Source organism: Tarenaya hassleriana, unplaced genomic scaffold (assembly GCF_000463585.1).
Source record: "Tarenaya hassleriana unplaced genomic scaffold, ASM46358v1 Cleome2, whole genome shotgun sequence".
In the NCBI taxonomy this organism is placed as follows: domain Eukaryota; kingdom Viridiplantae; phylum Streptophyta; class Magnoliopsida; order Brassicales; family Cleomaceae; genus Tarenaya; species Tarenaya hassleriana.
The window spans coordinates 8,182,422-8,194,886 of NW_010965372.1; the positions used below are offsets into that span (position 1 = coordinate 8,182,422).

General features: G+C 40.4%; 2 protein-coding genes across 5 annotated transcripts; one reads left to right on the forward strand and one right to left on the reverse strand.

The window, feature by feature from the left end:
- Positions 1 to 53: 53 nt before the first annotated feature.
- On the forward strand, positions 54 to 6,779 carry LOC104813013. The gene is made up of 16 exons (XM_010540488.2): positions 54 to 445; positions 1,330 to 1,778; positions 1,890 to 2,115; positions 2,213 to 2,461; positions 2,576 to 2,691; positions 2,834 to 2,932; positions 3,052 to 3,139; positions 3,270 to 3,499; positions 3,602 to 3,786; positions 3,899 to 4,098; positions 4,288 to 4,620; positions 4,709 to 4,810; positions 5,091 to 5,388; positions 5,485 to 5,633; positions 5,858 to 6,142; positions 6,483 to 6,779. Exons 2-16 carry the CDS (start codon positions 1,480 to 1,482, stop codon positions 6,645 to 6,647), a joined length of 3,024 nt encoding a protein of 1,007 aa, XP_010538790.1. The 5' UTR covers positions 54 to 445; positions 1,330 to 1,479; the 3' UTR covers positions 6,648 to 6,779.
- A 66-nt stretch (positions 6,780 to 6,845) lies between these two features.
- Positions 6,846 to 12,197, reverse strand: LOC104813014 (protein HAPLESS 2). 4 transcript variants are annotated; one of them, XM_010540491.1, is made up of 18 exons: positions 11,877 to 12,197; positions 11,572 to 11,715; positions 11,370 to 11,458; positions 10,983 to 11,022; positions 10,748 to 10,805; positions 10,600 to 10,660; positions 10,172 to 10,250; positions 9,952 to 10,086; positions 9,670 to 9,864; positions 9,336 to 9,416; positions 9,146 to 9,246; positions 8,927 to 9,044; positions 8,813 to 8,845; positions 8,638 to 8,731; positions 8,463 to 8,551; positions 8,225 to 8,340; positions 7,486 to 7,586; positions 6,846 to 7,402 (listed from the first exon to the last, which is right to left on the reverse strand). In XM_010540491.1, the coding sequence occupies exons 1-18, from the start codon at positions 12,069 to 12,071 to the stop codon at positions 6,993 to 6,995; spliced, it is 2,139 nt and encodes a 712-aa protein (XP_010538793.1). In that variant the 5' UTR covers positions 12,072 to 12,197; the 3' UTR covers positions 6,846 to 6,992. The 4 variants fall into 4 exon arrangements, with proteins under 4 accessions (XP_010538793.1, XP_010538792.1, XP_010538794.1 ...); XM_010540490.1 differs by having other exon boundaries at positions 9,670 to 10,086; XM_010540493.1 differs by lacking the exon at positions 6,846 to 7,402 and having other exon boundaries at positions 7,493 to 7,641; positions 9,670 to 10,086.
- Positions 12,198 to 12,465: the final 268 nt, after the last annotated feature.

Sequence of the window (12,465 nt, forward strand, 5' to 3'; positions counted from 1 at the left end):
GGGGGAAGAGGGGGGGGGGGGGGGGGACGTGGAAGAGAAGCGGAGGCTTGATCTTGATGATTCCCTTCTCCTATTTTTTCTGATTAAAAAAAAAATCATACGAAAATGCCGACTGACTCTTTCCACTTTGCTTTTGTTAGTTTCTTCGACAAAAATTGTTGCTTTTTCAGCCACCGCCATTAAATTCACAGCCACGTATATATGTTTTCTTCTTTGCTTTGACTCACCGAATCATTGATTACCTCCTCGAATTCAATGATCTCGCGGAGCATTTCTAGGGTTGGAGTGCATATTTGGGGCTAATTACGATTTCCACGGAATCGATCGGAGTTTCCTTCGTCGGGTTAGCTGGAATACCGTCAGTGACAGCGAGCGTCGCCGTAATTCGACGGTGCTTAGTCGTTTTTCGGTCCATTTTGGCTGTTGTTCTTCGCAGTTGAAGAAGGTGTGCTTTTTTTTTTGTTCGGAGTTGGAGCTCCTTTATTTTTGTTAGAAGTTTCGTGTGGTCATCTCCTCTACGCGAGTATTCGAAATTAGGTATTGCATGTTGCTGATTTTGATGTCCTATTACATTCAGTAAATCTTCTGATGAGAAGTGATAACATCTTGTTGAGGTCTTGTCTTATGTACTACTTGTCTTTACGGTCATAAGTGAAAAAGGAAATTAAGGTTGCCCATGTCGAGATTGTATGACATTGAGTTTCCAATTGTGGGTTTTTTCTTTTTTTTCTTTTAAAAAAAAAAAACCATTTTAAGCGTATTTCCAGGCTTCTCTCGAGACTTGTATCTCCTGATAAAAAGTTTTATGATGTATTATGCTGTTTCATTCCAGTCCGGTTTCTTGTGTTGTGATTCCTCATGGGCTTGTTGCAAATTCTTGTACTGTTTTGAGTATCAATGCAGAGTTTTGGGAATTTAGAATCTAGGTGGAAATTTGGTCCCATGTTATCCTCAAGTTTAAGTTGGGTGTAAGAGTTGAAACTATTTCAGTTCCGGTTGAAGGCATTCAGTCAATGTCCTTTGATTTGTGACTTATTCTTCCCAAATGGAAGTAGCTGACTAAGATTTGCTTTTTCTATATCACTGAAGCATGTGATAGCGGTTCAGCTGTACGTTATAAGTTCAGGGATAATGGCGTTGATTAATCATTACTTTCCCTTATTTGTTAGACAAATACCATAAAAAAGGGTATATCTTTTAGTTTAATAAATTGTGGCTGTTTATTCCACAATTTCATGGATTTAGTTCATAAGTATTGTTCCGTTATTGGATTGATTGTGCTGAATGTGTTCCTCTATTATATTTGGTTTTTCCCTTTTGTTTCTCTAGGCATAAGGTTTCATCTGCTGAACTTAAAACGGGGGATCTTCAAGCTGTTCTGTAAACTAGTCTTGTTTCCGTCAAGAATTGGCTTGTCATCAAGAAATTGGAAGCGTAAGATCATCGAGATATTTGGAAGATTAAGACTAGAGGAACCTCATGGGATCTGTTAAGAATCATGTTGGTTTGTTAGATACCCTCAAAATGGAGAGGGTCAGAACTATTCTAACCCACACTTACCCTTATCCGCATGAGCATTCTCGCCATGCAATCATTGCTGTGTTTTTGGGTTGCCTATTCTTTATTTCATCCGATAACATGCATACCCTCGTAGAAAAATTAGACAACAACTTCAAGTGGTGGTCCATGTATGCATGTCTGCTCGGCTTTTTCTATTTCTTTTCATCTCCTTTCATCGGGAAGACTATCAGACCAAGCTATTCGAACTTCAGTCGGTGGTAAGTGAACTGTTTGTTTCTTTTTCACCCATAAGTATATAACAACGTTTTTCAATCTTGACTTCTATTTCCTTTCAGGCTATTCTTTTATTTCTTTGTTTATATTTGTAGGTACATTGCTTGGATTTTAGTTGCAGCATTGTACCATCTTCCGAGTTTTCAGTCAATGGGCTTGGATTTGAGGATGAATTTGTCCTTGTTTTTAACTATTTACATATCGTCCATAGTCTTTCTTCTTGTCTTCCATATCATTTTTCTTGGCCTTTGGTATATCGGTCTTGTCTCTCGTGTGGCTGGGAAGCGCCCGGAGATTTTAACCATTCTTCAGAATTGTGCTGTAAGCACTCCACTCCCTATATTGTACCTCAACGCCACTTAGTTTCTTTTTTACATATTTTTTTGTACTCTTGTTTTAACTTTTCTCTTTCTTGTAGGTTCTTAGCATAGCATGCTGTGTGTTTTACAGTCATTGTGGGAACCGTGCCATTATGAGGCAAAGACCTCTTGAAAGAAGGCACTTTAGCTGGTTTCCATTCTGGAAAAGAGAAGGCAAGCACAGTGCATGGCTTGCGAAGTTCATTCGTATGCATGAGCTGAAAGACCAAGTCTGCTCATCATGGTTTGCTCCGGTTGGATCTGCAAGTGATTATCCACTGTTATCCAAATGGGTCATTTATGGGGAGGTACACTATTCTGAAACTGATTCTCAGTTTTTATGTTGTTCAATTGTTTATTTGATCAACCTTTAATTTCTGTGCTACCAAATATCATTTCTTCTCCTTCTTGTCTACCTGCAGTTGGCGTGCAATGGCTCGTGTCCTGATTCATCTGATGAGATATCTCCTATTTACTCTTTGTGGGCAACATTTATTGGTCTTTACATTGCTAATTACGTTGTGGAGAGATCAACAGGGTAAGTAGTATATTTAGCATAATGTCTGTTAGTAAACATTTCAACCGAAAAGGGTTTATATCATGTACAGACTAATATCTCTATTGTTGTTTATTTATTGTCTTCCTTTATGTTTTACTTTGATGCTCTCTATGCTGTTTAGGTGGGCTCTTACACACCCTCTTTCTGCTGATGAACATGAGAAGCAGAAGAAGCAGCAAATGAAGCCTAATTTTTTAGATATGGTTCCTTGGTATTCAGGGTATGCTTAATGTGATATAATCTTCTTCCTTTCGCGTTCAATATTATTCTACTATTGTTTTCTTGAGAGGAAGAGGCATCTAAATGGGATGTCCTGACTTGGCTAATTATACATTGCAGAACATCAGCTGATTTGTTTAAAACTGTTTTTGACCTCCTGGTATCAGTGACAGTGTTTCTCGGCCGCTTTGACATGCGAATGATGCAGGTATAAATCCACAGTTTATGATGTGACAAGGTCTTTTTTCTCTTGTTTTGCAGTTTGATTTTACTAGATATCACATTGGAATTTTTCTTCATGGTTTCTCTTTTAACCCTTTTTTTTATAAATTCTTCAGGCTGCAATGAGTAAGGGTCATGGTGAAGCTGAGAAGAGGGAGCTTCTATATGATCACTTAAGCGAAAAGGAAGATATCTGGTTTGACTTCATGGCTGATACCGGTGATGGTGGGAATTCATCATATACCGTCGCAAAACTTCTTGCTCAGCCTTCGATCAAAGTTTTATCGGGTGATGGGTCTCTATCTCTTCCACGAGGTGACTTGCTGCTTATTGGGGGAGATCTTGCGTAAGTCGCACATAAATTTACCATCTCTTCCTCTCTTGTTCGTTAGCTTTGTTAGGCCATAAGGTTAACTAAATGGATATGTCCATTGATGGTTTATTGCAGATACCCCAACCCATCGGCATTTACCTATGAAAACCGTCTCTTTTGCCCCTTCGAGTATGCTCTCCAGCCTCCCCATTGGTATAAAAGCGATTCCATTGCTGTCAACAAGCCTGAATTACCCAATGGAGTATCTGATCTAAAGCATTATGATGGCCCTCAATGTTTTCTCATCCCTGGAAACCATGGTTTGTCTCAGCTCTCAGATTCATTTTTCCCTCTTGATTTCTTTCTCACTCACACAAGCATGTGTACTTGTTTTCTGCTGGCATTGCCTCTGATCAGAGTGTTATTTTTCAGACTGGTTCGATGGACTCCATACTTTCATGAGGTATATATGCCACAAGAGTTGGTTGGGTGGTTGGTTAATGCCCCAGAAGAAAAGCTATTTTGCTTTGCAGCTACCTAAAGGATGGTGGGTATTTGGTTTGGACTTAGCCCTTCATGGTGATATTGATGTCTACCAGTTCAAATTCTTTTCTGAATTAGTGAAAGAGAAGGTAGCTCCTGCTTCCTTTTTTCTGTTTTTGTTTTCGGGTTCTACACGTAGAAGATGCTAAACTGATTATTCTTCTTCCTCCTGGGAATTTTATTGCTTTTCGGTTATTTGTCCTCTTCTTTTTCATAGAATTCATTTTTATTCATTTGCATTTTTGTTGCTTTAGTAAAATTTCTACTTTTCCGCTTAGGTTGGGGAGAATGATGCAGTGATCATTATCACACATGAACCAAACTGGTTGCTTGATTGGTACTGGAACGACAATACTGGGAGGAACGTTAGGCATCTGATATGTGATTTCTTGAAAGAAAGGTGTAAACTTAGAATGGCAGGGGATTTGCATCACTATATGCGCCATTCTTGTACTCAATCAGATGGACCGGTCCATGTCCAACATCTTCTTGTTAACGGTTGTGGTGGTGCTTTTTTGCATCCGACACATGTTTTCCGCAATTTTTCAAAGTTTTATGGTGCTACGTACGACAGCAAGGCTGCCTATCCTTCTTTCGATGATTCGAGCAGGGTAACATGCCGTTTTATCTCCATTCACCAATTGACTTGTTTCGTTTACGTTATCAGGGTATTAAATGGTTGTTTGCTGCTGATTGCAGATCGCTTTGGGAAATATTTTGAAGTTTCGGAAAATGAACTGGCAGTTTGATTTCATTGGTGGAATTATATACTTTGTATTGGTCTTTTCCTTGTTCCCTCAGGTGCGTCTCATTCCATCCTAATCTGTTCTTTCTTATGCCATTAGTTTTTCTTCTGTCTGTAATGCTTGTCTCCAGAAGAATCCTCAATTCAGGATTGTTGAGTTGGAGAACAAACTTTCCGATCTGACATTGTTATAGCATTTTTCTGATTCATTTTCCTATATGCCATATAACCCTTTCTGCTGCATGTTGCCAAAAAAAAGAAGAAGCTTTGTTCATGAATCCATCTTCAAGGCTCAAAAGCTAGTCACTTAACTCATTCCTCAATGGTGTTTTCCAGTGTAAGCTAGGCCACATTTTGCGAGATGATTCATTTTCTGGGCACTTGAGGAGTTTCCTCGGGACAGTATGGAGTGCCTTTGGGTATGTAATGGAGCGATCTTATGTGTCATTGGCCGGTGTCCTAATGTTACTGATAACTGCAATCACATTTGTTCCTTCGAAAGTGTCTCGGAAGAAACGGGTCGTAATCGGAATTCTCCATGTTTCTGCTCACCTGACCGCAGCTTTGATTCTTATGCTGCTGTTGGAACTCGGTATAGAAATGTGTATTCAGCATAATCTGCTTGCTACTTCCGGTCAGTTTTTTCTTTTCGGTTTACAGTAAATTGATGGAAAAAAGCATCGTTGTGAAACAAGGTTGAGCTGATCTTGTGATTCTGCTACTTTTTTAGGGTATCATTCGTTGTATCAGTGGTACCGGTCGGTGGAGAGCGAGCACTTTCCCGATCCGACAGGCCTTCGAGCCCGTCTGGAACAATGGACGTTTGGTCTGTATCCGGCATGCATCAAGTATCTTATGTCGGCTTTTGATGTTCCCGAGGTAATGTAAACATCATCCCCTCTTCTGATATAAACTGATTCCATGCATACGAAATATGGTCTAGGTGCAGGAACAGGAAAATCCCGAAAAAAAACCTCAACTTTTAAAAAATGATTCATTTAACCCTTACTATCCATAAATCCAGATAAACATCCGAAAGATTAGTGTTTTTCTTGGAGTTTGGCCTGCAGAAACTGATGTTATTGATTTCTCACATGCATCAGGTGATGGCTGTGACCCGGAGCAACATTTGCAAAGACGGGATGGAGTCGCTGTCTCGGACAGGAGCCGGAATCTATTACGCATCTGTCTTCCTTTACTTCTGGGTGTTCTCGACGCCAGTGGTGTCTTTGGTGTTTGGGAGTTACCTGTACATATGCATCAACTGGCTCCACATTCACTTTGATGAAGCCTTCTCCTCTCTTCGGATTGCGAATTACAAGTCTTTCACCCGTTTCCATATTCGACGAGATGGAGACATTGAAGTTTTCACCCTCGCAGTCGACAAGGTAACAAAATACAAGATGGTAAACTATCCTCTCTAGCGGGGTAAAGCCGCATTTGCCCGATGAGCTACCCCTTGGTTCGGTTACCTGGCCGATGAAGCCTCTCTGTCTTCAACCCGGAGTCCCGATCTCATATTCACCAAGGCTCGGGTTTTCTGAATTTTGGGTTGTTGTATGAGTTTGGGTATCCATGTCCAAGTCCAACCCTAGAGTTAGGTATTTTTATCACCGCTAGCTAGTACAAGGAAGAGAGAAACCTATTGACATTGTATAGGACTAATAAAAGAAACCCAATTTTATTCCACTGGGAGTTTGAGAAGTTGCATTGGTCGGGTGGTGGCAGGTACCAAAGGAATGGAAGCTGGATTCAGATTGGGATTCGGAGCCCAGACAGATGATGAGCCATCACAGAACACATCCCAGCAAATGGTCTGCTTCCGCTTCCCACCATGACCCCCTTCACTCTGTTAAGATCGTCGACCGTTTCCTCATCTCTAAATCCAATTAGAGACAACCTTTGTGTATAACAGTAGTTACAATCGATGTATGTAGCCTTTTTTCTTTCTTTCTTTCACCATTTCTTACTCTTGAGTGGAAACAAAAAATGAAATATAGCGGAAGGGCCTGTAGTCTGAGGATAGATTTTGTGTTGTTTTAGGTTACGTTTCAGTTTTCGGTTTACTGTAAGCATATGATAAACCCCCTATGTTCAAAAAATACACACTTGCAAAAGGATATATGATAATAGAGTTTTCTTTTACATAATAACAAAACGGAATGTGGCTGGCTGATTGTCTTTCGTGACGTTCAGGGAAAAGCTAAAAATAAGAAGAAAAAAAAGGCCTTCCACATCCTATCCCCGTAGCTTTCTCACGTGACAGTCACGTGCGACGCTTCCATGGTGGTGGTTGGTCCTCCGGCGATGCTTCTGCTTGCCGACGCCGACGCCACCGTCCTTGCGCACATGGTGAATATAGTAGTCGTAATACTCGGGATCCCTCTGTTGTTCCACGTCGTCTTCTTGGTCTTCCTTGCGGTGGTGGTGGTGGTGGTGACGTGTCTTCTTCCGATTGGTGGCTGTCCTGCGCCGGTGCTGTGTTTCGACACGGCGGTGGTGGTGGCCGTGATGGTGGCGGCGGCGGTCAGAGTTTAAGGTGTGGAATCTGCCGTGGTGGTAATCAGGAGAGCCGAAATGATCGTCACACCAGTCGTAGATGGGGTCGAAGAGCCCTTTCTGGTGTAAAAGCCATACGACTATGCACGCTGCGGTTTTTATATTAGTCATCTCTCGGCTAAACAAAACACAACAGCGATACACAATCACTTAATCCGGAAGAGATTTTTACCGGCTGGGAAGATGGCGAGGAGGAGGCCGAACAACACCAACCAGCTCAGGCACACGTATTGGATATGGCATCCAAAGTCGAAGAAATTCGAGCATTTGTTTCTGCATACATCGTCAAGGCCGATTTCGTTAAGGGAAATAACGGCTCCTCCAGCTTCTACGTGCGGATGAAGTATGGTATAAGTAAAAGATACGTGAAACTTATTTAATCACTTTTGTCTTCTATGAAATGTTATGGAACAGTTTTAGGATGCTATTGTTGAAGGACAAAGTGTTAAAGGACAAACATATCGGTTCGGACGAACACGATATTACGGTTCGGTCGAACAAGTTGATAAAATTCAGACAAACAAGAAACGAAGACATGCATGGAAGTTCTAAATATGGAGATTACGATCAGGCAACAATCTACAATTATGGAGAATATATTCTGGTCTATTTGCAGAATAAAGAAATGAAGTGAATCATGCAACATATACACCAAGACATATTTATTTCCTTTTGTCTACATGTATTACCATTTCCTGTAACTACCCGTTTCTATACTTTCCTTTATTTTATTTGTCATATTATGTATATATGTAACACTCTTGGATGTACATTCTAATATGAGAAATAAAGTGATCTTTTTTCTTTATCATGCAAGATCACCTCTCTTTGCTTTAGTGTTCTTCATTTCTTAACATTCAAATATTTAAGAAATCTACAGCTATGTCCGTGACTTCAAGGATTAGATCTACCTGCAAGTTTCTCCTGTTATGAAATCGACTACGCCATCCCGCAGTTTCTTCCACATGACCCGAATCGATTCAAAGAACCCCTTTGCCCTTGTCTCTGGTGGCTGAAATGGCGTAATCTGCTTTGGAACAAATTTTTTGACCATATTTAAGTAATGTATACATAATATCGGACAAATCTCTCATGTTTATTTTTCGGGTAGAAGGTGAGCTGCTTTCACTGGTAAGTTGTAACACGAACCTGAGATCCATTTTCAAGTATGGTAGATGTAGTGCTGAACTGACATTCAGCTCTATCTACTTCGCTGAACTGTGAATCCTTTAAAATAGCTACATGCAACGAAAAAAAGGCATTTCCGACATCAAGTTAAATCGGAGAACAGCAGCATAGTATAGCAGTCTTGTATAAGAATCACCTGTACACATATATTTTGCAGCTTGATCTGTCGCGGGGTACAGCTTAAACGATCGGGATGTTACCTCTTTGGGTTTCATTATCAAAAATTGCTCCTGAAACATCCTCAAATTCCTCAAGTATGCCGTCCTTCATTAATTTTCAAATGCTAATTTCAGAGGGAGAAATTGAGATACCTCGACGAAGGCAACGCCTTTGGAGCAATCGAACTGTGCATGAGATGAAATGTAATCAGTTGAAAAGACTGTAATCAAGTAGCAAACGGCAGAGAAAGACAGTCATGACAATACCGTTAAACTGTACGACGCCTCAATTTCACCGGTGTTTTTGGTTGTGACCGCAGCAACTCCAAACTGTGTAAGTGCCTCAAATGTTGGGATAGCAATACTTAAGATTTTACCAGGGCTCCTACAAATACAATGCGTTATTTATTATAGCTTTTCTGAAACAAGCTGAGGCTTCTAAGTGGAAAGAGCTAAGCGGTTGTACAGTTGAATTCAATGTTAGACCTCTGGAAGACGTATTCTATATCATCAGCGGAAAGTTCGATCATCAGATTTGTATTCAGTGCTTCTGTCACACCTATGGAGAAGGAATGAGACCCTGCATTCTGTATCAAGTATAAGGAAAGCTAAGTAAACAAAACAAACTAGTCGATGTCCCACTGAATTAAAAAAACTTAGGAAGGTGAAACATAACTGGATGCTGGTTAATCCTCTCAAATCTTCCTTCCAGCCCATATAAGGGAAGTTGATGACGGTTGATCCGATTTACGTCTGCCTGTGCAATAATGATATTGGTTATATACAATATATATACACACACACAATGTATATGTATATATATACAACTAGAACAGCAGAGATTTAGAAGCTGGTAATAACAAAAGCTAAATACTTTATCTGAATTCAGTAAAATAAATTGCATTCGATCTATGAATATCTGAGTCAGAATCCTTAAGCAATGCATAGCTCAAGATTCTTCTGCAGATAAATCAGAAATCCGGGATAAGGAGTTAGAGCACTGCACCGACCTCCCGGAAGTTCCATAGTTGGTTATGCAAGCAACTCCAAAACGGTGAAGAGCAGAAGTTAGGCTGGGTGTTGAAAGCTTCATAACTAACACCAATCTTATTACATTCTAAGCCATCCAATGTAAATCTCACTCTCTCAAGTAGCATCCACATCGAGTAGTTTCTGCCCAAATTCCCTGGTTGTCCTGGTGCAGCCTTTTTACCAGAACAGTTCTCTAGCTTTATAATACGGGACAAGTTGTCAAATTGATAGTAGTTTACATGAAAGACAGTTTTCTGTACCTCCCTTGGAATGACAAGGTAAAAGTCCTCAAAAGAAGGAATGTTGGTATAACCAGCGAAATCTCCAATGAGATTAACCCTAAGAAAATTATCATTTGAAGTAGCGGTCCTATTTTCAGGACCCACAAATACTTCCTGCGAGGAAAATGAAATTTTCACTATTATCATAAATCTGAACAACTCAGGAAACAACAGGAGAGGGGTAACTACGGAAACATACCGAAATTCTAGATCCTGTCTTCAACTCAATACGGACACTAAATCCAAGTGACCTTCGTCCAATGCCAAAAACATGGTACCTAGATAAGAAAGGCTGTCACTCGAGAAATATGCATTTGTATCATGAAACCAAACCGAACTATCCAACTGTTTATAAAACACAGATATCTTACTACTGGGAGATGCTCCTTAAGTCTATAATTGCAACCTTCATTTACTGTTTTAGCAATCCAGGTCTTTTAAAGCTATTCATGGTTACATTATCCGAGACCATGCTCGGAAAAGCTACAATTTGAAGGACATAGAGAGGCATGCATTTCCTCTCCACGCATGTCCATTCAATTGATGAATTCAAGTATCTTTCATGGGAGCGCATAACAGTTGTGTGTTGTAGACAAAAGAGCTGAAAAAAAGAGGGGTGAACCATACCAGTCACCTGGATATCGAAGACAATGGGCAGTATTTGCCTTTCCTTTTATCATCTTGTCAACTAACCAAAGTTAAATCCAGCATTATTTTCAGATTAAACTGTATCCTTTAAAGAAACTATGGGGAAATGTAACGAGAGAACACGTACAGACATTTCCACAAGATGAAGGTATCCGTCGCTGCGGCCCACAAGGACAACATGTTGGCTGAGGTTGATAAGCAGCGAGAAGAGAAACAAGAGTGAAACAGATTAACTGATTTATGCAGATCCCAAGATGCCAAGTCATTGAACAGGGAAGAAAAATGCGAGTGAAGAAGAGGAACTGAACATGTAAAATGCAGTTACAGAGCCGAGAAGATGTAATATATTTGCATAGATATACCTGAGTCTGCTCCAAAACATGACCCTTCTCATCGCGCAACCTGTGCAGCACCGTCAAATGTCATCCATAAAAATCAGTCAAAGTCAGTCAAACAAACACAGCCAATTATCAAACATGACCCCAGAAATCAATTACTCTGTTCCTTGTCAAACACTCAACAAATATTGAATACTAAGAAGTTGCTCATTTCAATGAATTTGAAACTGAGCTGCCTTTGTATTACTTTGGAACATATTGCAGCATACTGAGGACACAATTAGGAAGTATCACCAGTTCTTTCCATGATATTAGGTCGCTACTTTATATCACCCTGAACAAGCTGCTATATCTACAAAATCACAGAAGAAATTCCAAAAAAAAAAAAAAAATGGAAAAGAGAGCCCTTGCCTCTCGCAGATCTGTACAACTTCAGGTCCAGCGTCTGGTTCACATTTTCGCGTCTTAACGAAATACTCTTGAGGTTTGTACGGAACATCCTGAAGCATTTAAACTTCAGTTAGATATAAAGAAAGGAATATTTCAGGGAACCTTGCCCATGCTATTCAAACCCAATTTTGAACTAAATCACTCTAAATGAATCATTTCATACCCTTATGTATGTCAGATCATACAGAGCATATGCTGCTGATTTGTTCACTGAAATAACCGGTGGAATCCTTACTGTTTGCATCTTATCCGTAGAATTATCTTCCACCTCGACGATTTCCGCCACAATCGAAGCCTCTCCGCCACTCTTATTTAGATGTAACCAAACACAGGAAAAAAAATAAAGAACTGAAACAACAACACAAGGACAATATAGATGAACAGTGCATGAAATTTAAGAACAACACGACCGGCAAATTTCGTCAGGGAAGTGGCGAATTTAAGAAACCATCATAGAGATTGGCTTACAGATCCACTGGGCACGGCGAGGTTCAAGACGATCTTACTGGAGCAATTGAGATTCCCAGAGGCGGAGGTCTTCTCGCACTTCTCAAGCTTCGATTTCGAAAGAATCTGAACTCCGGAGACTTCATTACCGTCTCGAAACAGCCCGAGACCGATTCCTGCGATCACGCAAGCCACGACCACCGACGCGATCGCCATTACTGCTTCCAATCACCGACGCTCTCTCTGCCGGAGAAATTTTCAAATCCGCCGTCGCAAGATCGGAGACGATGGTACAATTTGTTGAGAGAAGCAGAGCAAGAAAATGGTGGTTGCTTTGGTGAAACTGCCTCCTCCAACGGTTACATTTGGTTTTTATACGTGTTGCTTCTCGGAATGATAGACCCGTTATAATCTTTCGGGTCCAATGTCGGGTTCGGATCCAGTACGCTCTTACCACCCACTCGCCACTGACATCAGCAATGCTACACGTGGCAGTATCGGATTAGAAGTTGGACACGTTGCATGATTTAGAGCGGCAGCGTATTTTATATTTATTTATGTTAATATTTTATTATGATTTATTGCGTCAGCAGAAATTATGAACCAGCTC